At 51.5% G+C, this 21,271-nt stretch overlaps 1 protein-coding gene across 1 annotated transcript in view; it reads left to right on the forward strand.

Annotated features, from left to right (window-relative positions):
* Positions 1-370: 370 nt before the first annotated feature.
* SLC4A5 (solute carrier family 4 (sodium bicarbonate cotransporter), member 5) overlaps positions 371-21,271 on the forward strand; it is a 41,191-nt gene continuing 20,290 nt past the window's right edge. Inside the window, exons 1-14 of the mRNA XM_014945462.1 lie at positions 371-495; positions 5,424-5,553; positions 8,928-9,088; positions 9,324-9,479; positions 11,785-11,880; positions 12,227-12,282; positions 15,038-15,195; positions 15,292-15,379; positions 15,551-15,705; positions 16,068-16,211; positions 16,377-16,551; positions 16,916-17,049; positions 17,165-17,436; positions 20,709-20,770. Of these exons, the coding sequence (XP_014800948.1) occupies position 495; positions 5,424-5,553; positions 8,928-9,088; positions 9,324-9,479; positions 11,785-11,880; positions 12,227-12,282; positions 15,038-15,195; positions 15,292-15,379; positions 15,551-15,705; positions 16,068-16,211; positions 16,377-16,551; positions 16,916-17,049; positions 17,165-17,436; positions 20,709-20,770 (1,788 nt within the window). The 5' untranslated portion in view covers positions 371-494. The remainder of the gene's footprint in view (positions 496-5,423; positions 5,554-8,927; positions 9,089-9,323; positions 9,480-11,784; positions 11,881-12,226; positions 12,283-15,037; positions 15,196-15,291; positions 15,380-15,550; positions 15,706-16,067; positions 16,212-16,376; positions 16,552-16,915; positions 17,050-17,164; positions 17,437-20,708; positions 20,771-21,271) is intronic.

The raw sequence follows: 21,271 nt of genomic DNA on the forward strand, positions 1-21,271 counted from the left end.
GTTGGAGGATGAGGATGGGATGAGCGAGAGGGGGCTCAGCAGCTCCAGGAGGAGATACGACGATGAGGAAGGTGAGCGAAACCTCGGGGGATGCCCCAAAGGGCAGCGGGCTCTTCCCTGATGGCTGATACATCAGATCTCCTGGTGCTCAGCTCGGAGCATCCCATCCACAACATGGGAAAAGCTCCTGTGGATGCTTTAAGCCTGGTGGGAAGACGGCAAACATCTCCCTGGCTGAGGAAAACCCAGATCTGCTCTGGAAAGCTTTTTTTATTTAATATTTCCTCCCCTCCCCTACTCTAGATTACCACTCCATCTACATCGGGGTACCGGTGCCCCGGGGCTACCGGAGGAAACGGCGCCGGCGAAGATCTGCCTCCAGCCGGGACAGGACGAGCGAGAGCGAGCGGCACTACGAGCGCCAGGATCGCTCCGACACCGACGACGGCGGCCACGGCTGCTACGAGAGCGGCAACGACAACGCCAGCAGGACCAGTGAGTCCCCCTCGGGCTTCCCCAAAAAAGCAGGAGGGGTTTTGCAGCATCACAGAATCACAGAATTATCTAGGCTGGAAGAGACCCTTGGGATCATCGAGTCCAGCCATCCACCCTACTCTAAAGTTCTCCCCTACACCACATCCCCCAGCACCACATCTAAATGGTTCTTAAACACAGCCAGGGATGGGGACTCAACCACCTCCCTGGGCAGCCTCTTCCAATGCCCGACCACTCTCTCTGCATCGTTTAATCCCCCCATGGGGAGGGATTAAATCGCCTCCCCATGCTCTTCACCACCTTGCTTGGTCCAACCGTTGTGTTCAACGTTGCTTTTCCCAACCCTTCCCAGGTTTATTTTTTCCCTGTGGGTGTCTCCAAGAGCTGGGCACAGGGTGTGGAATGGGATTTGAGGCTGGGATTTGATGGGTGGGCTAAAAGGAGCTTGTCCTTGCCCCTGAAGGGGTTGTCCTTGCCCCTGGAGGGGTTGTCCTTGCCATTGTGGAGGTTGTCCTTGCCCCTTGGGGTTTGTCCTTGCCCCTGGGGAGGTTTTTCTTACCCCTGGGAGGTTGTCCTTGCCCCTGGGAGGTTGTCCTTGCCCCTTGGGGTTTGTCCTTGCCCCTGGGGGGTTGTCCTTGCCCCCGGGGGGTTGCTAACAAGGAGTTGGGGGTACAGCAGGGTCCCGGGGGCACAGACATCCTCTGGGCATCACACCTTGTTCCCCGACAAGGCTTTTGCCCGAGGCTTTGCCCGGTCTCGTTAAATCTCCTTAGCCAAGATTAACATTTTGCACAGCAAAGTAGGTGTCGATCTCTTGGGTTTGGGTTTGGAGGGGGTTTTTTCCCCCCCTCCCTATAGAAATTTGTGTTTGGGTTTATGATGGTCGCGGCTCCGCAGAGCGGGCAGGGGCTCAGTGTCGCTTTTCCCTGTGGAAGGGAGAGGTTTTTCAGGTTTTTCTCCACGGGTAGAGGTTTTTTATTCGCAGCAGCCTTTGCTCACAGCTCCTTCATATGACTTCAGTGGTAGCACGAGTGGGACCACGTCCCCTCCTTTCCACAGGCAGTAAATGCCACTGGGATATAACACTGGGCTGGTTTTCGGGGGGCAAAATCATTTTATGGAGGCAAAATACCCCAAAAACTCTACAGCAGCCCTGCTTTCCCCTAAAAAAAGTCTCCCTCATTTGGATGGGTTTATCCCAAAAAATCTCTACCTTGAGTTTGGAATGAGGCTTTTTCCCAATCATAGAATCATTCAGGTTGGAAGAGACCCTTGGGATCATCGAGTCCAACCATCTCCCCTACTCTACATAGTCCTCCCCTGCACCCTCAGTACCCCATCTAAACGTCCCTTAAACCTTGCTCCGAGCGGGGAACAAAATCCCTCTGCAAAATAATCCCAAACCTTTAATTTCTGTCCTCTCCCCCCACCTTTTCCCTCCCTCCCCTCTCTCACTCGCGCCGTCCCGCTGCCGCCCAAGGCGCTCACCTCTCCTACACGCATCCCGTTTGATTTGGTAACTTCCCGTCATGAGAGCCCAAGGGAAAGGAAAGTGCTTTATATTCTCTATAATCTGCTCCTTAAGCCTTGGGAGTTTAACAAGCCTGAGTGGATAAAGGAGGAAGTTCGGAGGTTTGGGTTTTTTTGTGGGTTTTTTTGTTTTTCGGGTTTGTTTTTTTTTTTTTTCTACCGTGCAGCAAAGGTTTGGTTTAACCGGGAAGAAATGGGGGAAAAAATGGAAACGATTCCAGGTAGGTTATTTCCATCCCTCCTCAGGGCCGGTGGTGCGGGGAGCGGGAGGGGAAGAAAAGCTCCATTTTGAATTTTTTTTTTTTCAGCTTTCTAAGGGAAAATCAACTTAGGAGCCTGAGGGGGGGGCGGGTTGAGCACTCGCTCAGGGCGCTGAGCTCCAAAACTCACCCCAAAAATATAAGGAGGGGGAATCTGTCTCAGCTTCCAGTGCTCCCCAGCAACAGGGAACCAGAAAAAATGGTATTTGGAAGGAGAAAATTCTCCTAGAACTTGGGGTTTGCTCGAATGGGAATGGAGCATCTAATCCCAAGGGATGTGCACCCCAATTTCCTCTTTTTTTTTTTTTTTTCTGGGAGGGGACTCTGCTGAGCCATGAGACCCCAGGAAAAGGCTGTTGTGTGCCAAGAAGGACCACACCAGTGGATGGTTAATGTCCTGGACCCCTAAATAAGGCTTAGACCTGCTGCCTGGCCGGATTGCAAACCCCGACCCCCATTTATCACCTTTTTTAACGTAGCTAAAGCCAGAGCAGGATTTTTGGTTTGGAAAAGCATCACTAGGGGAGGTTTTACTGCAGGATGAAAGTTGGGGTGTGAAGGGCTCTGTGCACCTCACATTAAAGGAGGCATAAATCAGCGTGACTGCTCCATCCTGTCCAATTACCCACAAAAACGTGGGCTCTTGTGTGTGTGAAATTATCTTATATTATCACCAGCATTAATGGTGAGGGAATTCTGCAGCTTTGGGCTCGATTGGGATCCACCCCGACTGAAATCACAGTGGAGGTTTGATGGGTGGAAAGCAGGAATTGCAGCTGGGAGCATTTTCCCATCCTAAAAGCTGGTTCTGGGAGGCACGGATCCATCAAACTGCGTCTTTGCAAGAAATAGGTGCTGATTTTGGGGTGGTTTTGTGGGTTTTGGCCAGTTTTGCTGCAAAAGTTTTATGGAGGTGCCAAGCCCTGGATGTTGCTGTTCAGTATCCCCTCCCAAGCGAGTACCTGCTGCTTCCCGGGATTAATTTAGGTGCTGGATCAGTTTTTCAGGAGAAAATAAATAATTACTGAGAACTGGGCTGTAATCAGCTGCGGGGCCGGGCGCTTTCCCGGGCACGAAAGGGTCCTCCAGGTGAATAAATCCCATGAATTTTGGCTGCACGGCGTTGTTGGTTTAGCAACCGGCTCTTTTCGGGTCAGCGAGCGGCAGGGAGAGGAGGTGGAATCACACGTTTTGTGCTGAGAGATGGGTTTATTCCTTCAGCTGTGGGGAGAAAGGAGGAAAAAAAAGCTCTAAAAACCCAAAAAACCTCTTTATGTGCAAGCGTTCCTTTATCTTTTGTGGTTTCCAGCGGCTAAAGTGTGTCACCCAAGATGGGTCTTTCCAGCAAACTCCCTTTGCTGCCATCCAGATTGTTGTATTTACAGCGAATTTGGGGGGTTTGCAGGAAATTTAAGGTTTGGTTGGGAGAGCAAAGCAGCCGGCGTGAGGCTGGGGGAGGGTGAGGAGTTCCTGGTATCGCAGCGATTTCATCCTCTCTTACCGAACAGCACTTAGGCTTAAAGAGCCTGAAGCCTCCCAGGCATGTAGCCTGGCTCTAAAATTAACAGGAATATTAATAATCATAATAATGAAGCTTATGGAAGTGGAAGGAGGACTTGACCACGGGGGTTTTAGTCCTGGTGGTGGGGCTTAAAGGGCTTAAGAGGTTAAGCAGGCTCAGCCCAGAGTGCAGGGGACATCCTATTCTGTCACGGCCGCCGCGACTCGGGGTCTGTCTGCTTTTTGGGGTGACAGGGCAATATTCCCAGATTTTCCTCCCATCACACGTGGCAGTTTAATGACCTGCTTTTTTGGGTACCTCCTTACCCGACTTTCTCATTCCCAGGTTTGAGAAGGGGAGGATTCTGCTAATAAAGACATTTTCTCTGCTAATAAAGACATTTTCCCAGCTGGATGAACTCCAGCTGTATTAGGAGAGGGCTAAGGCCCAAGATTTTGTTAAAAGTCCAGCATTTCCACGCAGCCTGGTGTAAATAATGGGGCATGTGTGGAGCCATCCCCTCCGTGCCACCTCCAGGTTCACACCTGGGTGTTTGCTTCCTCCCCGTGAGCAAATTTATGAGGCTTTGCTAGAAAAACACGTGAAGATGGAGAGAGGGTTAAGAGAAAACCCAACCTGGTGGGGTTTTTTTTGAGCAGAGAGGGCAGGTCCGTCACCCTCCCCTGGCCATGGGGAATGCACCGGAGATGAAAAACCCTTTTCCCATCAGTCAGGAGATTTGCAGGCAGGTGATGTGTCCCTGGTTCCCCTTCCCAAAAAACAAGAGTAGGAGGCAACAGGTGCCCTCCCCAGCCTGGCCACTTATTTGCAGCAAGAAACTGGATTTTTCCGGCAGAAATGGGAAATTTGTATTTTTCCCCTCGAATGATACGCCTTCCCCTCAGGGATCCAGCTCGTGTATCCCAATACCAGCACCGGAGCCCAAAAGGATGTGGTTGCTGATGGGAGGTGGCTCTAACCTGGCAAAAAGGGGTTCTGTGATTGGGAAAAATATGAGATACCCTTCCCGAAAAACAAGAGGAGGAGGCAACAGGTGTCCTCCCCAGCCTGGCCACTTATTTGCAGCAAGAAACTGGATTTTTCCGGCAGAAATGGGAAATTTGTATTTTTCCCCTCGAATGATACGCCTTCCCCTCAGGGATCCAGCTCGTGTATCCCAATACCAGCACCGGAGCCCAAAAGGATGTGGTTGCTGATGGGAGGTGGCTCTAACCTGGCAAAAAGGGGTTCTGTGATTGGGAAAAATATGAGATACCCCACGGAAATGGGGTGCATAATGCTCCTGAAAGGGGAATTTGGGTATATTGTGTTTAGGGGTGGCCTCATTCCTCAATCCCCAGACCTATATATTCCCCTCCTGGCTGCTATGTAGCCCCTGCTCATCCTTCCCACCAGCATCCCATAATTTGGGGCAGGATTGCTTACAGTTTCCCCATTCCTCAATGTCTATCACCTTGAACGTTTTCCTTAAAACCTCCTGTTTTTTTAAACCCCAGGTTCCTAAATGGCCCCACAGATCCCTTTTTATCCCTCCAGGGCTTTCCATATGGGAATGATGCGGGATCATCTTGTCTCTGGCTGATGATAAACCTCTTTTTTTCCCCCCTCCCCGGCAGTGTCCCCGGCTGCCGAGCGCCTCCGCTACATCCTGGGGGAAGACGATGAACCTCCCAACCCCACGCTCTTCACCGAGATGGACACGCTGCAGCACGACGGCGAGGAGATGGAGTGGAAGGAGTCGGCCAGGTGAGCCCTGGGCGGTTGGAGATGCTTTGGATGGAAAATAAATTGGGTAAAGATCATCCCTAAATATCCCTGGGTGGAAACGGGGTCAGGGAAGGAGCATCATTTTTAAGGAGGTTAAAAAAGCCATGGCTGAATTAGGGAAATATAAAAAAAACCGTGCTATTTTGGGGATCTTTGCACCTGCAGCCTGCCGAGGAGGAGGAGGAGGAGGAAGGGAGGAAGATTTCAAATCTTCTCCCACATCTTCACAGGTTGGATCGACCCCAGAGCCAAGGTTTTTCCCATTCCCAGTAGGCATATGAGAGAAAAGCCCCATAGAAAGGGCTCAGGGGTGGAAAAAAGCAGGTTAACCTGCTGGGAAACTGGAGTATTAGAGCAGAGAACTGGGAAATGGGAATAGGGGGATTGGGAAAAAGACTTGGACTAGATGATCTCCAGAGCTCCCTTCCAACCCCATATGATTCTATGATTTTCCCAGATCATTTTTCCCCCCTAGACTTTGCTGGCCGGGCCAAGAATTAATCTTCTCCTGCCCCTCAAGCAATAAGAATAAAACAAACCAGCTACATCTTTAATAAAAGTATTAGAGGAGTTGGGAGTGATGTTCGCTTTATTGAATTAGGGAAAAACACCTGAAATCCGAGTGGGATTTTATCTTCCTCCCCTCAGCTGGTGAAGGGCTAACAGGGCCGGGGGGTTATGGGGGGCTTTGGGAAGGGGGTGAGGGATGCTGACGGCACCCCAAGCCCTTTCCTTTCAGTAGCACCTGTGGGATTTCCAAATCCAGGTGTGGAGTTTCGCCCGAGGGATCGAAGAGAGCAGGACCCGGTCCTGCAGGTGCTCATCCCATCTCTTGGGCTGGTTATTGGCATCCCCCAAAAATCTGGAAAGCTCTGAAGCACCCTCCTGGTTGCCATCCCTGCTCAAAACGTGGCAGCGTGGGGATGCTGTCGCGAAAATTCTTTATTTTCCTCCCCCAGTTTTGCACAGGTCTGTACCCCCTCATCCCTCCCTGCTCCCCAAAAGGCTCGGAAGGCAAAAAAATCAGCTCTTGCATTGAGGTTTTCATCAGGGAAGGTTTGATATGGAGGTTCCCAAATTTCCCCAGGGAGGATGGAGGTTTCTCACGTCCCGGATTTCTGCTCTCCAGGGAGCGGGGGTTCAGCTTCTTTAGCAGCAGGAGAGCAGCTCCGTGGCGGGAGCAGAGCTACCTGTGGCTAAATCCGCAATAAATGGAAATAAAGGGAAATAAATGGAAATAAAAGACGCCGGGCGCAGCAGGGAGAGAAGGCAAAAAAATCAGCGCTTGCATTGGGGTTTTCATCAGGGAGGGTTTGATATGGAGGTTCCCAAATTTCCCCAGGGAGGATGGAGGTTTCTCACGTTCTGCTCTCCGGGGAGCAGGGGTTCAGCTTCTTTAGCAGCAGGAGAGCAGCTCCGTGGCGGGAGCAGAGCTACCTGTGGCTAAATCCGCAATAAATGGAAATAAAAGGAAATAAATGGAAATAAAAGACGCCGGGCGCAGCAGGGAGATGGGGCTTTGTGGTAGCCTTGGTGAAAGCATCACGGGATGGGGCAAAGGCGCCGCTGGAAACGTGCCTCCAGTCCCACACGCCGCCCCGTGTGCGTGCTAATAACCCACTTTCGGCAGGAAAATGGGGCAAAAAAGAAACGAAAGGGGACCTAATCGGCTTTGGGCGAGCGCAGACGGGGCTTAGCGGGTGCTACGGCGGGAAGCTTGAACTTCCTCCCAATAAAAGCGGCGTTGTTTGAAGGGCTGGAGAAGCAATTTCTGCAAAGAAATCGGGGTGGGGAGCTTTGGAATGACGGGCACTTGGGCTAAATTTTATAATTTTGGATGCTGTGGGGTTTTGTCCCCAGCACAGACCATTCCTGGCACTCAATGCAACCCCAGGCTCTCCACATCCTTCCTCCACAGCGTTCAGGAGCCATCAGCTCTTTCCCAAATTTTATAATTTTGGATGCTCTGGGGTTTTGTCCCCCAGCACAGATCATTCCTGGCACTCAGTACAACCCCGGGTTCTCCCCATCCTTCTCCCACAGCGTTCAGGAGCCATCAGCTCTTTCCAAAAACCTTTCTCCTCCTACATCCTTTCTGTCTGTGCCCTCTGTGGCGGCAGGAACCCAAATCCCAGTTGTACCACTTCAAAGTTGTAAGGTTAAGCCCCGCGAAGGCTAATCCACAGAGCCTGCAAACCTCCAGTAAAGGAAAAGCAGCTTTCTTCCCCAAATCAACGTCTTGCCAAGAGCCACCTGCCCTCCCCGGAGCCCAGGTTCCTGGGGAGCTGGGAGAAATCCGTCACCATTCCCGAATTTGCTCTGAAGTCTTTGGTTTGTAAAATTAAGGGAAAATAAGGAGGTGGAAGAGCTGATTTCCCAGGGCTTGCAAACCCTGTTGTCTCCCATCATGGGAAGGAAGCGCCCAGGTTGAATCATAGAATGGTTTAGGTTGGAAGGGACTTTAAAGATCACCTTGTTCCAACCGCCTGCCCTGGGCAGGGACACCTCCCACTAGAGCAGGTATGAAGTCTGAGCATTGCTAAGGAATTAAAAAGACATTTTCAATACCCTGGGTTTTTGCTTTCCCGCTTGCACGGCCGGTCCATGAAGGGGCAGATCCCGGCTAAGGCAAGGTCAGCTCCTTGGGAAAACCTCCCACATCTCGCAGGAGCAGTTTGAGGAGGATGAAATCTGTGGGGTTGAGTTCAGTGGTGGAGCCCCGAGGTTTCCTCCACTCCACAACCGTACAAGCAGCACTTTTTCTAATGATCTCTACTTGATTTCCCCATTCCCATCCTGAATAACAAGCAAAAACCTTGCAGGATGAATTTATCCAGGCTTGAAAAGCCACCTGCAGAAGGGAAACTCCAAAAGAAAAGCAATTCTCTTATTAATATTAAAGTGTGGGTGTCAGGAGGATGGGGCCAGTCTTTTTTCAGTGATGCCCAGGGACAGGACAAGAGGAAATGGGCACAAACTTGAACATAAGAAGTTCCACCTCAACATGAGGAGGAACTTCTTGACTTTGAGGGTGGCAGAGCCCTGGAAGAGGCTGCCCAGAGAGGTGGTGGAGTCTCCTTCTCTGGAGACATTCAAACCCCCCCTGGACATGTTGCTGTGTGACCTGCTCTGGATGGACCTGCTTTGTCAGAGGGTAGGACTAGAAGATCTCCAGAGGTCACTTCCAAGCCCATATCACTTCCAACCCCATATTGTTCTGTGATTCTCTTCTTGTACACCCTCCCCACCCCTACCCGTCCCCACGGCTGCCGCTCTCGTTTCGTCCTGTGGTTCTCTTCTTGTACACCCTCCCCACCCCGTACCCGTCCCCACGGCTGCCGCTCTCGTTTCAGGTGGATAAAGTTTGAAGAAAAGGTGGAGGAAGGCGGGGAGAGGTGGAGCAAGCCCCACGTGTCCACGTTGTCTCTGCACAGCCTCTTTGAGCTGCGGACGTGTCTACAGACGGGAACGGTGCTCCTGGACTTAGATGGCTACTCTTTGCCCCAAATTATAGGTAGGAGTCAGGTACCAGTGGTTTCAGATGGATTTTTCCCCGTGTCCTAAAAGTTCTGGGAGCAGATTTGAAGGCATTTACCTGCTGCATGCAAATATAAACCAACTTGTGCAGGAATAAGCAAAGACAGGAGCTGAGAGCCATCAACTTGGTTCAATAATTGTTGTTGTCTTGAGCTTTCTGGGAGGGTTCGCAGTGGGGTAACTCATACACCTCCCTCGTTGGGTGCTTGCAGATGATGTCATTGAGAAGCAGATTGAGGATGGTCTGCTCAAGCCGGAGCTGCGGGATAAGATAAGCTACGTCCTCCTCAGGAAGCACCGTCACCAAACCAAGAAGCCCATCCACCGGTCCTTGGCCGACATCGGAAAGTCTGTCTCCTCCAACACAAGTGAGTCCTTGAGGTCCAACCTGTGTCCAGTTGCATCCTTGAGTCTTTGGCAAGAGAGCCCAGGGGGAGGAAGGTCTCAGGAGAAGGAAAGGGGGAAACCCAACCGTTTGGGGCACCCAACCATTTGCTGCATTGAGAAAGTCCCAAAAGTTCTGCCACTGGTGGATTAAAGGGTAGGTGTCAAAGGGAGCCAGAAGCCAAGGAGATGTCAAGGAAGGAGCCTGTAAGAAAGCTGGAGAAGGACTTTTTACAAGGGCATGGAGCCATAGGACGAGGGGTAATGGCTTAAAACTGGAAGAGGGTAGATTGAGATGAGAACTGGGGAAGAACTTCTTTGGTGTGAGGGTGGTGAGAGCCTGGCCCAGGTTGGCCCGAGAAGCTGTGGCTGCCCCATCCCTGGAGGGGTTCAAGGGCAGGTTGGAGGGGGCTTGGAGCAACCTGGGCTGGTGAGAGGTGTCCCTGCCCAGGGCAGGGGGTGGCACTGGGTGGGCTTTAAAAGTCCCTTCCCACCCAAACCATTCTATGACTCTGCACGTCTGCTGAGATGGACAATGGCATTGTGTGAGGGACAAAGGCGTTGACGGTCGCTTGGCCAAGGGGCTTTTTGGCAGAGCAGCCCACAGACAAATCCAGTCTGCTCCGCGGTTGAACCTGCCTATTTTTGAGCCATTACAAAAGGAGATTTGTTTGTTTTCACGCTAGATTATTTACTTAGGTTTAAACAGAGGTCATTTGGTGGAGCCCGGGATTTGCTGGGCTTTGGCTGCTCCCTTGGTAGACAGAAGCAACAGCGCCCAAACTCAAAGCACACGTGGAAGAGACTGTCAATAAGCAATATTCTCACCCCCTGGGCATGCCCAGGTTTCAAAACAGCAATCGTCCATGTTGGGGGACTATATATTTGAGCTAACGTTTGCCCAGATACCTTCAAAACAGCCCACGACTTTGAAATGCTGTGGTTAGTCCTGGTAGATAGGAAAAATAGGGGCATCTTGCACGTTTCTAGTTCCTTGCTGAGACGATGGCATCGCTTTGAGTTTGCAAATAGGGACATCAAGGAAAAGCTGGTTGGCAGGAGCAGACGGTCCCTCACGTTTCTTGGGCCAATGGCAACTCCATGACATTGGAAAAAATACCAATGGCACGTTGAAAATAGGGGCATGCCCAGCAGGAATTTTATCATTATTTTCAGTGAGTTCAACAAAAACAGAAAAAAAAGAGGATAGATGTCTTGTTTGCAGCTGATGTTTCAGAGAGATGCAGAGCAGCTCAACAAAACCGATCCAGATGGTTTTTTCCCAAGGAAAACACGGTTTGGGGAATTCAGGAGGCTTTCTGAGAAAATGCTGGGCTTAACACAGAAAATGCATCAGGGGGAAAAGCAAGTCTTTATAGCCAAGTAATTCAGTTTAGACCTCTGAGGTGAAAAAAGGGACTTGTCACCCGCTCAGGGAGGAGAAATGTTCGCGTGAAACTCGGTGGTGGCCAATGTAAATATTTTGAAGTGTGATGTTCATGGAAAATTTCAAGTGTAGGTTTCTTTGGAGAATTAGAAGATTGAAAAGCCAAATAAGGTGTTGGGTCATCCTAAGTAACAGAAATTGCACTTGTGAACCCAGAGGGCTGGAGCCGCTCTGCTGGGAAGGGGGGCTGAAAGAGTTGGGGGGGGTTCAGCCTGGAGAAGAGAAGGCTCCAGGGAGACCTTGGAGCCCCTTCCAGTCCCTCAAGGGGCTCCAGGAGAGATGGGGACGGACTGTGGATCAGGGAAGGGAGTGATACTATGAAGGGGAAGGGTTTGACACTGAAGGAGGGGAGATGGAGCTGAGATGTGGGGAAGAACTTGTTTGCTGTGAGGGTGGTGAGAGCCTGGCCCAGGTTGCCCAGAGAAGCTGTGGCTGCCCCATCCCTGGAGGGGTTCAAGGGCAGGTTGGAGGGGGCTTGGAGCAACCTGGTCTGGTGGGAGATGTCCCAGGGCAGGGGGCGGAACTGGGTGGTCTTTAAGGTACCTTCCAACCCAAACCATTCTGTGATTCTATGATACTATGATTTATAGCCTTGAAGAGAGCATTGGTGGGGCAGGAAGACTTGGGTTAAAGCAGTTTATTCTTTGGTAATGGGAAAACTGCTATGAGTGGGATAAAGGTGCAAATGAGAGTGGGAGGAAAAAGCAAATTCCTGGTGCCTCAGCACGGGAAGGGTCACGTCTGTGCCCAGCAGCTGTTTTTTGGCCCGGCCTCTTGCCTTCAGCATCACCTGATGGTTCCCCATGGTACCTGTGTCTTCTCTAACGTCTCCTTTCCCCCAGCCCGCAGCCCCGTCCGGAGCCCGGCCACCGGCGCCGCCTTCCACCGCTCCACCGAGGACCTGCGGATGCGGCAGAGCGCGAGCTACGGCCGCCTACGTAAGCCAGGGAGGGTGGAAGGGAGGTGAAAAGGTCCAAAAAGAAGGCAGGAAAAATAAAAATCAAGTTACAATATGAGAGTGGGCGACTGCAATCCCATGGGGATTCCACCAAAGCCATAAAGGAGACGTGGTTTGTGTAACCACAGGGTGACCAAGCTCAGAAAGACTCATATTCTTGGGTTTTCATCTTTTTGGACCTGGTTTGCAAGCCCAGCTATAATAAATAGTGGGTTTTTTCTTTGTGCTGAAGTCCTCCCACCACGTTTTCTCCTTGCACGTGGGGTTGAAACGTGGCTGCTCATCACGGGGTGGTTTTCTCACCTTCTCCCTCTTGTCTCCATCAGGTCACGCGCAGAGTCGGAGCATGAACGACATCTCGGACACGCCGAGCACCGACCAGGTAATCACCCCCAAAAACATCGGTGTCGTGCTGTGGGGAGCATCTCCCACACCACCCGCCATGGGGCAGGGGCTGTGTGGTTGTTAAAGTCCATGTGAGCCTTGTGCGGCTTCGCTGGGGTCGATAACCGCGCAAATTCCTAATTAGGGAAATTAATAGGTGTATTGATCCCTGCTAACTCATGGGGAAAGCTGTCCCAGAAATAACACCTGTGCTTGACAGCCGAGTGCAGGATTAGGGACACGTGAGGATGCTGGTGTAGCTTGAGATCCTCAGGGTGGAGAAAATAATTCCTTAAAATCTTCAGGTAGGAGAAGAAAGGGATCCTAAAGGAGCCTTTTCTTGGTTGGGCAAGAGCAGGTTGCAAGGGGTAGATTCCAACTGAGCACTTGGGTCTGCAAAGGTGACTACAGCTTTCAAGATACCAGTCCGTAAATACAAAGGCAGGTTCTGTTTTTCCCTCTGTTTTACGGCGTGATGGATGTGGGTTTCTTAACACAAAGCAAAGCCAAGAGGCCGTGGGGGGCTTTTCCCCCCGAGTTTGCTCGGTACAAGGGAGCTGGGAAGGAGGTCAGGCAGCTTGGGCAGTTCCTGGGCAGATCTCTGTCTGCTGCGATGGATCCACCAGGGTTTTGTGCCGTTCTTTTCCTGGATGTCCCATCCCAGTACCCAGGCTGGTTAGCTGGGAACTAACTGTTGGTGCATTATATGGGTTTGCTCTGTTTCTGTTGGTGCATGATTTCCTTGAGTCATAGGATGGTTTGAGTTGGAAGGGACCTTAAAGATGATCTAGTTAGAACCGTAACATCATAGAATCATCTCAGTTGGAAGGGACCTTTCAGATCATGGAGTCCAACCACCAACCCAGCTCTGCCCAAGCCCCCACTGACCCATGTCCCTCAGCACCACATCTGCCCGGCTTTTAAATTCCTTCAGGGATGGTGACTCCACCATTGCCCTGGGCAACCTCTTCCAAGGCTTCACAACCCTTTCCATGAAGAAATTTTCCCCAATATCCATCCTAAACCTCCCCTGGGCCAACTGGAGGCCGTTTCCTCTTGTCCCATCACCTGTTCCTTGGGAGAAGAGCCCGACCCCCCTGGCTACACCCTCCTTTCAGGGAGTTGGAGAGAGCCAGAAGGTCTCCCCTCAGCCTCCTTTTCTCCAGGCTGAACACCCCCAGCTCCCTCAGAAGTTCTCCAGACCCTTCTTGTGCTCCGGACCCCTCACCAGCTCTGTTGCCCTTCTCTGGACCTGCTCTAGCCCTTCAAGGTCTTTCTTGGATTGAAGGGCCCAAAACTGGACCCAGCCCTTGAGGTGGGGCCTCCCCAGTGCCCAGTACAGTGCGTCCATCACTGCCCCAGTCCTGCTGGCCTCCTTGGCCACCTTGGCACACTGCTGGCTCATATTCAGCTGCTGATGACCAACACCCCCAGGTCCTTTTCCAGCCACTCTTCCCCAGACTGGAGCGTTCATGAGGTTGGGCTGACCCAAGTTGTAGTTTCACCCCCATGCCATGGGCAGGGCCACCTTCCACTAGACCAGGTTGCTCAAAGGTCAATCCAGCCTGGCTTTGAAGACAATGCTGATTTCAGCATAAACCTAAGAGAAAATTAGACACAACGTGGGCTTGGAGGAGACAGTTTGGAATAAGAGCTTGCTTTCCCCCAGGGATGTCCTTGCTGGATGCAGTTTAGGGGGAAGCCAAGGATGGAAATCCACGTGTTGCTGCGAGCCACGGGCCAGGGTTGCCACCATATCAGGGAGGCAGAAGGTTTCCAGGGCATCTTCCTAAATTACAGCTGCAATAAAACAAGCCCACTAACGAACCCCAAATGTCAGCCTCCAGCAGTGGGGTGCGGAGGGTTAATCCCAAAATATGCAAAGCATTTAGGTTTAATCGCCCTATTAGGCTCACTACAAAGGGACTTTTTAAGTGTTACACGAAGCTTAATGGTCACTGTTAACTCCCACTCTTGCTTGTTCCAAGCTGCGTTGGAGGAGTTGCTTTATTATTATGATTATTTTTTTTTTTTTCCATTTGGGTTTAAAAGATTAGAAAGGGGAGAGCTTGCTGCCCGGCTCACATGCCTCCCCTCATGCTGGCATATAGATTAGAATAACACCCTGCCTGGGTTGGTATTGAACCCTTTTAGACTAATAATGAAAGAGCTGCAGGGGAGAAGAGACCCGGGGAATAAATCCATGAACGAGGTTTCCTACTTCCATTATTTATTCCTGCTCCGAGGAGGAGACTGGGGGGGAAATGGGCTACAAAAACATGTCCCCGTGCAGGGCGCTGAGCGGTGTTTCTGCATTATGTAGGGTCTTGGGGGAGCCTGGGGCTGCAGGTCTGCAAACAGACTTGCAAAAAATGCATCCTGGCTTGCTCCAGAATCCCTATTTTTTGTCTTGGATTTTCTGCCCAGGGTTTGCCAGCGTTTCTCCTTTGTGTAGTCCCCCTTTTGCAAACTGGCTGGTTGCACATTGCATTTGGGAGCCCCAAGCGTGGGATTTCCAGTTAATCTCAGGTTTAGTGATGGTCTGGAGTAACGAAGAAAGTCAGCTTTATGAATTCTTGCTGGTTTATTCTTGGACGTGGCTCTTGAACCCCCACCTCTGGGAGTCCTGGGACCATCAGAGATGAAGAGGTTTGAGCCTGTGGCTTCAGCTTTTGCATTTGGGGTGTGGAAAAGAGGGCCAACAAGCCACATTTTAGCAACCACTCCCTTCCCCACCCTAATTTTTCCAACAGCTGAAGAACAAGTTCATCAAGAAGATCCCCAAGGATGCGGAGGCCTCCAATGTGCTGGTGGGAGAAGTGGAGTTCCTGGAGAAGCCCTTTGTGGCTTTCGTGAGGCTCCTCCAGGCGACGATGCTGGGAGGGGTGACGGAGGTGCCCGTCCCCACCAGGTGAGCACAATTCCTTCAGGTCAGAAGCACCAAGTGGTCTCACGACATGGATCCTGGTGGTCCGAGGTGGCCAACACAGCACCTTTCCCTTCCCAGGTTCCTCTTTATTCTCCTTGGTCCTGCGGGAAAAGCCAAGTCCTACAATGAGATCGGCAGAGCCATTGCAACCCTCATGGTGGATGATGTGAGTAGACGCAACGCTCAGCCCAACCCCAGGAACCCCCTTGCTCAAAGCCAACTAAAAAAATCAATTTTCATTCTGTGACCCAAACAAATGAGCTTTGAAATCCCGTAATGACGTGGGAGATGTTCCACGCCATTCCCAGGCTGACACCTTTCTTCTCTCCACCCCCAGCTCTTCAGCGATGTTGCCTACAAAGCCCGGGATAGAGAAGACCTGATTGCTGGCATTGATGAGTTTCTGGATGAAGTCATCGTCCTGCCACCCGGCGAGTGGGACCCCAACATTAGGATTGAGCCACCCAAAAAAGTGCCCTCGGCTGAGAAGAGGTAGGTGAGAGACGTGGGGCTGGTCCCAGCCCTGTGGCCATCCCTCTCCTGGTTTGGTGATGCTGGAGGAGAACAGCAGCTTTGCTTGCCTTCATCCCTAGAGAGAATCTGTAGATTTTCCAGAAATGCTGCTTTTTCAGCAGTTTTTGCCCCCAGATCAGCTCAGGGCCATTCCCACTCTGCAAAATCTGCATTACCCCCCAGGGCTGAGCAAATCCAGTCTTGATCTTTCCAAATTCACCCCAAAACCCAAGCTCTAGTGCAGGCAGAGAGCTTCACCATGGCCTTGGTTGTGGTCTCTGCGTCAGGACCGGCTTGGTGGGGCAGTTTCTGTGGCCGACGCTGGTGGTTCTCTCCCACAGGAAATCGGTTTTCTCACTGAATGAAGTGGGGCAGATGAACGGCACGGCCGGTGGGGCGGGCGCCGGGGGCGGTGGAGGTGGCAGCGATGATGGGGAGATGCCCGAAGTTCACGAAATCGGGGAAGAGCTCGCGTGGACCGGCAGGTGAGCAGCACCCCACCACCTAAAAAACTTCAGAGGGTTCCAAGCACCCATCGATGTCTCCTCCTGGATCACCCCATGGTCCCCTGGGGTGAAATCCTTTTGTGCAGCATCATATCTATGTTGGTGGAAGGCACATGCACCTGATCCTTGGTGGTGTCTCCCCAGGTTTTGTGGTGGCCTCTACTTGGATATCAAGAGGAAGCTGCCCTGGTTTCCGAGTGACTTCTATGAAGGCTTTCATATCCAGTCCATCTCTGCCATCTTGTTCATCTACCTGGGCTGCATCACCAATGCCATCACGTTCGGGGGCTTGCTTGGGGATGCTACGGACAACTACCAGGTTGAGTCCATGGAGGGGGGGTCACTTTAGCTTGGGGACAGCAAGCAGGGATGGGATGGGATGGGATGGGATGGGATGGGATGGGATGGGATGGGATGGGATGGGATGGGTTTTACCCCCTTGTGCCACGTCAAGCTTCAATGCTGGGAATGGAAACTCATTGCCAAGTGGGACTGGCAGTCCTGAAATACCTGCAGGATGGGAAAACCCATCTCAATGTCAATGCCAAGAGCAAGGGGACGTGGTCCCAACCATCCCATATGGGTCCAAGCAGAGGTCCTTAACTTCTATCTCCATCCGTGGTGTCCGTGGGGGTGTAGCATGGCTCAGCATCACCGTAACACTGGGTTTGATCCATCCCCAGGGCGTCATGGAGAGTTTCCTCGGCACGGCGATGGCAGGCTCCATGTTTTGCCTCTTTGCCGGGCAGCCCCTCATCATCCTCAGCAGCACCGGGCCCATCCTCATCTTTGAGAAGCTCCTCTTCGACTTCAGCAAGTAGGTGTTGGGTGATGCCGGGGTGAACCGGGACCCATCTGTACCAGCTTGGGAGGTGTCCTCCAGCCCATGGCATGCTCTAACTGGACCACTTTGGCCTTGTTCCCACTTCCAGAGGCAATGGCATCGACTACATGGAGTTCCGCCTCTGGATTGGCTTGCACTCTGCCGTACAGTGCCTTATCCTGGTGGCCACCGACGCCAGCTTCATTATAAAGTACATCACCCGCTTCACGGAGGAAGGCTTCTCCACCCTCATCAGCTTCATCTTCATCTACGACGCCATCAAGAAGATGATTGGAGCTTTTAAATACTACCCCATCAATTCGGACTTCAAGCCGGACTACGTGACCATGTACAAGTGCGAGTGCATCGCCCCCGACCCAGGTGAGTACACAGCTTTTTCAGATCCAGATGGGGAAGGTGAAGGGGATGGCGGGGGGTGGTCCCACCATGGATAAATCCCACTGGATCATTGGCCAAGGACATGGAAGGAGGCAGCTACCTGGTCAGCGTGGGGTGGAGAGACCTCCTCCTCCTCCTCTGGGGGTGATTTTGGGCAAGATGGAAGCAGAGCCTTGTCCCCCATGGATGAACGTGTTGGTGTTTGATGGGATGGTGCTGGAGAGCCGGGGCCTGAACTTGGAGCAGCCAGACCTGGATGGATGAAAAGGAAATATCGGGAAAAAAAAAGAAGAAAAATGACATTTTTGATCGTTAATTCCAGCCTGCTGATGATGGGAACTTATTCTCCAGGAAATACGCGGGAGCAGTTTTGTCCTCTCCAATGTCCAGGACACCCCAGGATGTCCCAGTTGGGTGTGGAAACCTCCTTGGACTACTTTTTCTCCTCTTTCTTACTGCTTTTCAAAAAAGAAGAGGCCATCAGGCTCTGAGAAGATGGTCTTTTGATGGTTCCCCTGATTTTGCTTTTGGATAGACGTACCCGATGATCCCTGTTCCAAATTGTGCAGCTCAGATGCTCCCGTGGCCACCTAGAAGGGAATGGAGATCTTCATTTTGGGCTAACGCCAGCAGCTGCCTGCTCTCAGATGAGTTGAATTTATTTAAAAAGTCTAAAAGGTAACAGTTTTGAGGAGTATCTGCTACAGACAGAAGAGGCAGAGGTGTGATAGTGAAGCTCTCCCCAGAAATAAAAGCATCCAGTCATGCAACATGCTCCTAATACATCTGTCACTGCAAGAAGAGATCTTACCTGCTGTGATAGAAATAGCATTTATTTGGTTTAATTTTGTATTTTTCCTTGATTTCTGTTTATCAACCACCACTGAGTGACCTGATCCCATTGGGATTTGAAAGCCCTGCACGCAATTGGGAATATCACAAAGTCCCAGACTGGCAGGGGTTGGCAGGGATCTCTGGAGACCACCCAGTCCACCCCCCTGCCAGAGCAGGTCCACCCAGAGCAGGTCCCACAGGAACGTGTCCAGGGGGGGGTTGAATGTCTCCAGAGAAGGAGACTCCACCACCTCTCTGGGCAGCCTCTTCCAGGGCTCTGCCACCCTCACAGGAAAGAAGTCCCTCCTCATGTTGAGATGGAATTTCCCATGTCCCAGTTTGTGCCCATCACCCCTTGTCCTGTCCCCGGGCACCACTGAGAAGAGTCTGGCCCCATCCTCTTGGCTTCCCCCCTTTAGCTCTTGCTCAGCATCGATGAGATCCCCTCTCAGTCTGCTCTTCTCCAGCTGAACAGCCCCAGGTCCCTCAGCCTTTCCTCAGCAGAGAGATGCTCCAGCCCCGCAGCATCTTCGTTGCCTCCACTGGACCCTCTCCAGCAGTTCCCTGTCCTTCTGGGACTGGGGAGCCCAGAACTGGTCCCAGTGCTCCAGATGTGGCCTCCCCAGGGCAGAGCAGAGGGGCAGGATGACCTCCCTCCACCTGCTGCTCACACTCTTCCTGATGCCCCCCAGGATGCCCTTGGCCTTCTTGGCCATGAGGGCCCGTTGCTGGCCCATGGGCAACTTGTTGTCCCCCAGGACTCCCAGGTCCCTCTCTACAGAGCACCCAGAGACCATCCTCTCTGAACCAAAACCCTCCCAAATTTGACCTGCAGGAAAGTGAAGCCCCGTGCCCAACTCAGTCCCTGGGGGGGTGAAATATCCCCAACGGGACTGTGACCACCTCCATCCACCCACCTGTGCCAGTATCTACGAAGCCTTTCACCTCTGGGGAGGTCTCCCCCTTTCCTGAGCCCCCATCCCCAGCAAACCCCGGGCGGCCGAGAGGCATTTGCACCCCAAAAACCTTAAACCTCTTGACAACCCAACCCCATCCCTCGCTGCCCCGGCCACCCAAGGCAGCGGTGTCCACCTTGGATTTTCCATTCCTCTAGATATTGAGAAATTATGTTTATTCTCCCCTACATCCTTTTTTTTTTTAAATTATTATTATTTTTTTGAATTAGTTCTGATTTTTGATTATTATAACTGATTTGTACCATATTTGTCTCTGCTGCACACATCAATTTGGGCTGATTTCAATCTCAAGTGAGTATCGCCTTCTAAATATTAAAACTATTTTAATATTTGATACTCTTCCCCCATGGGGGGGTTTGTTGTTTTTTGGTTTTGTTTTTTTTTTTCCATGTATTTTACTTTTCTTTCTGCTCTGCTAAAAGGGTTTCTGGAGAGCCCTTCGGGGTCCTCTCTTCCCATACCACCAGTGGTCTGCTACCCTTTACGTTGTAGAAATCACAAATGAGGCCAGTTTATGGAAAAAAAAGAAAAGGTTATGGAGGAAAAATCTTATAATAATAATAATAATAATAATGTTTTTAATGCTGGGTTTGCCAGCGCCGTTACCCGGAGCCCGGGTTCGGTCTCTGCTTCTAACCCAGCAGCTGCTTCTCCTTCATTAATCCTCGGCGCCGGGGATGGAGGCGGCCGAAATTCCCGCTTGGAGCAGCAAGAGGATGGACTGGAGGGAAGAGGGGGGGGCAGAGCGGTCCCGGACCCCCCTTAGGGACACCCCAAAAGAACGTGGGTGCTCCTGGAGCTGCGTCACCCGAAGAGCCCAGAGGAGCCACTTTTTGCACCGAAGGAGAAGGTGCCGGGGGGCTAGAAAGGATGGATTTTTAATATATATATATTTATTTAATTAATTTTTTTCATCAAAACCACCCCTAAAATATTTTTAAAAACCAAAAGCAAATTGGGCATGATTGGGGGCCACCTCTCCAAAAATAACAGGCTGCTTTTTCAGTCTCCTACCCCCTTCCTTGGTTTTAAGATGTGGGTGTCAGGATGCTCCACCCCGATGCCGGTGGCTTTCCCGGGAAGCTCCTAAAAATTTTAGGAACTTGGAATCTCATAATAATAATAATAAATAATAATAATAATACCACCACCCCCCCAGCACTCGCCGGTCCAGGAGCCGCCGAAGGAGCCGCCGTGTTCTCCGCCGACACGTGGGATTAATCAGGGAGAAGTCGCTGTGGGGTTAGAAATGAGGGGTTTTCTCCCCAAATCCCGCTCCGCCCTGGGGATGCCGATCCCCGCGTGGCCCTGGGAGGGATATCCTCCATCCCACCTTGGATTTTTCCGCTGGCCGGGCCGAGCCGTGCCTCGCCGGGTGAAAGTTTTGATACAAAACCCTCGATATTAGCCAAAAAACCTCATTAACGACCTCCTTTCCTGCAGCCAACGCGACCTTGTTCGATGCTCCAGCTCCAGTGGCACCAAACACCACTAACGTTTCTCTGGTAAGAGGGGTTGGCTCATCCCAACGGGAAATTTGGGATAAGGGAGGGCACATCCCAGAGACTTTTGTATCCGGGGAGGGAAAAATGGGATTTCACATCGATTTGGGGTCACAGTTGGGCTCGGCGGCACCGTATCCCCACTTTTTCTGCCCAAATTAATAGCACCCTCAATTATGGGGCTCCTGGTGGCAGCAGCCTTGGGAAATACCCCTTTCCTTGCACTCTGAAGTTCTTTAAGATACTAATTTTGGCTTTTTTTGCCCAGGAAATACCCCCTCCTTGCACGCTGCAATTCCTTAAAATACTAATTTTGATTATTTTGGCCAGGAAATACCTCCTTCCCTGCTGTAACTGCTTAAAATGCTAATTGTGCTTTTTTTTGGCTGGGAAATGCCCCTTTCCTCGCCCAATGCAATTCCTTAAAATCCTAATTTTGCCTTTTTTGGGGGGGTTTCTCCCCAGTACAATGCTATTAACAATACCTCTTTCCCTGCTGTAATT

The sequence above is a fragment of the Calidris pugnax genome, unplaced genomic scaffold (assembly GCF_001431845.1).
Source record: "Calidris pugnax isolate Ruff unplaced genomic scaffold, ASM143184v1 scaffold120, whole genome shotgun sequence".
Lineage (NCBI taxonomy): Eukaryota > Metazoa > Chordata > Aves > Charadriiformes > Scolopacidae > Calidris > Calidris pugnax.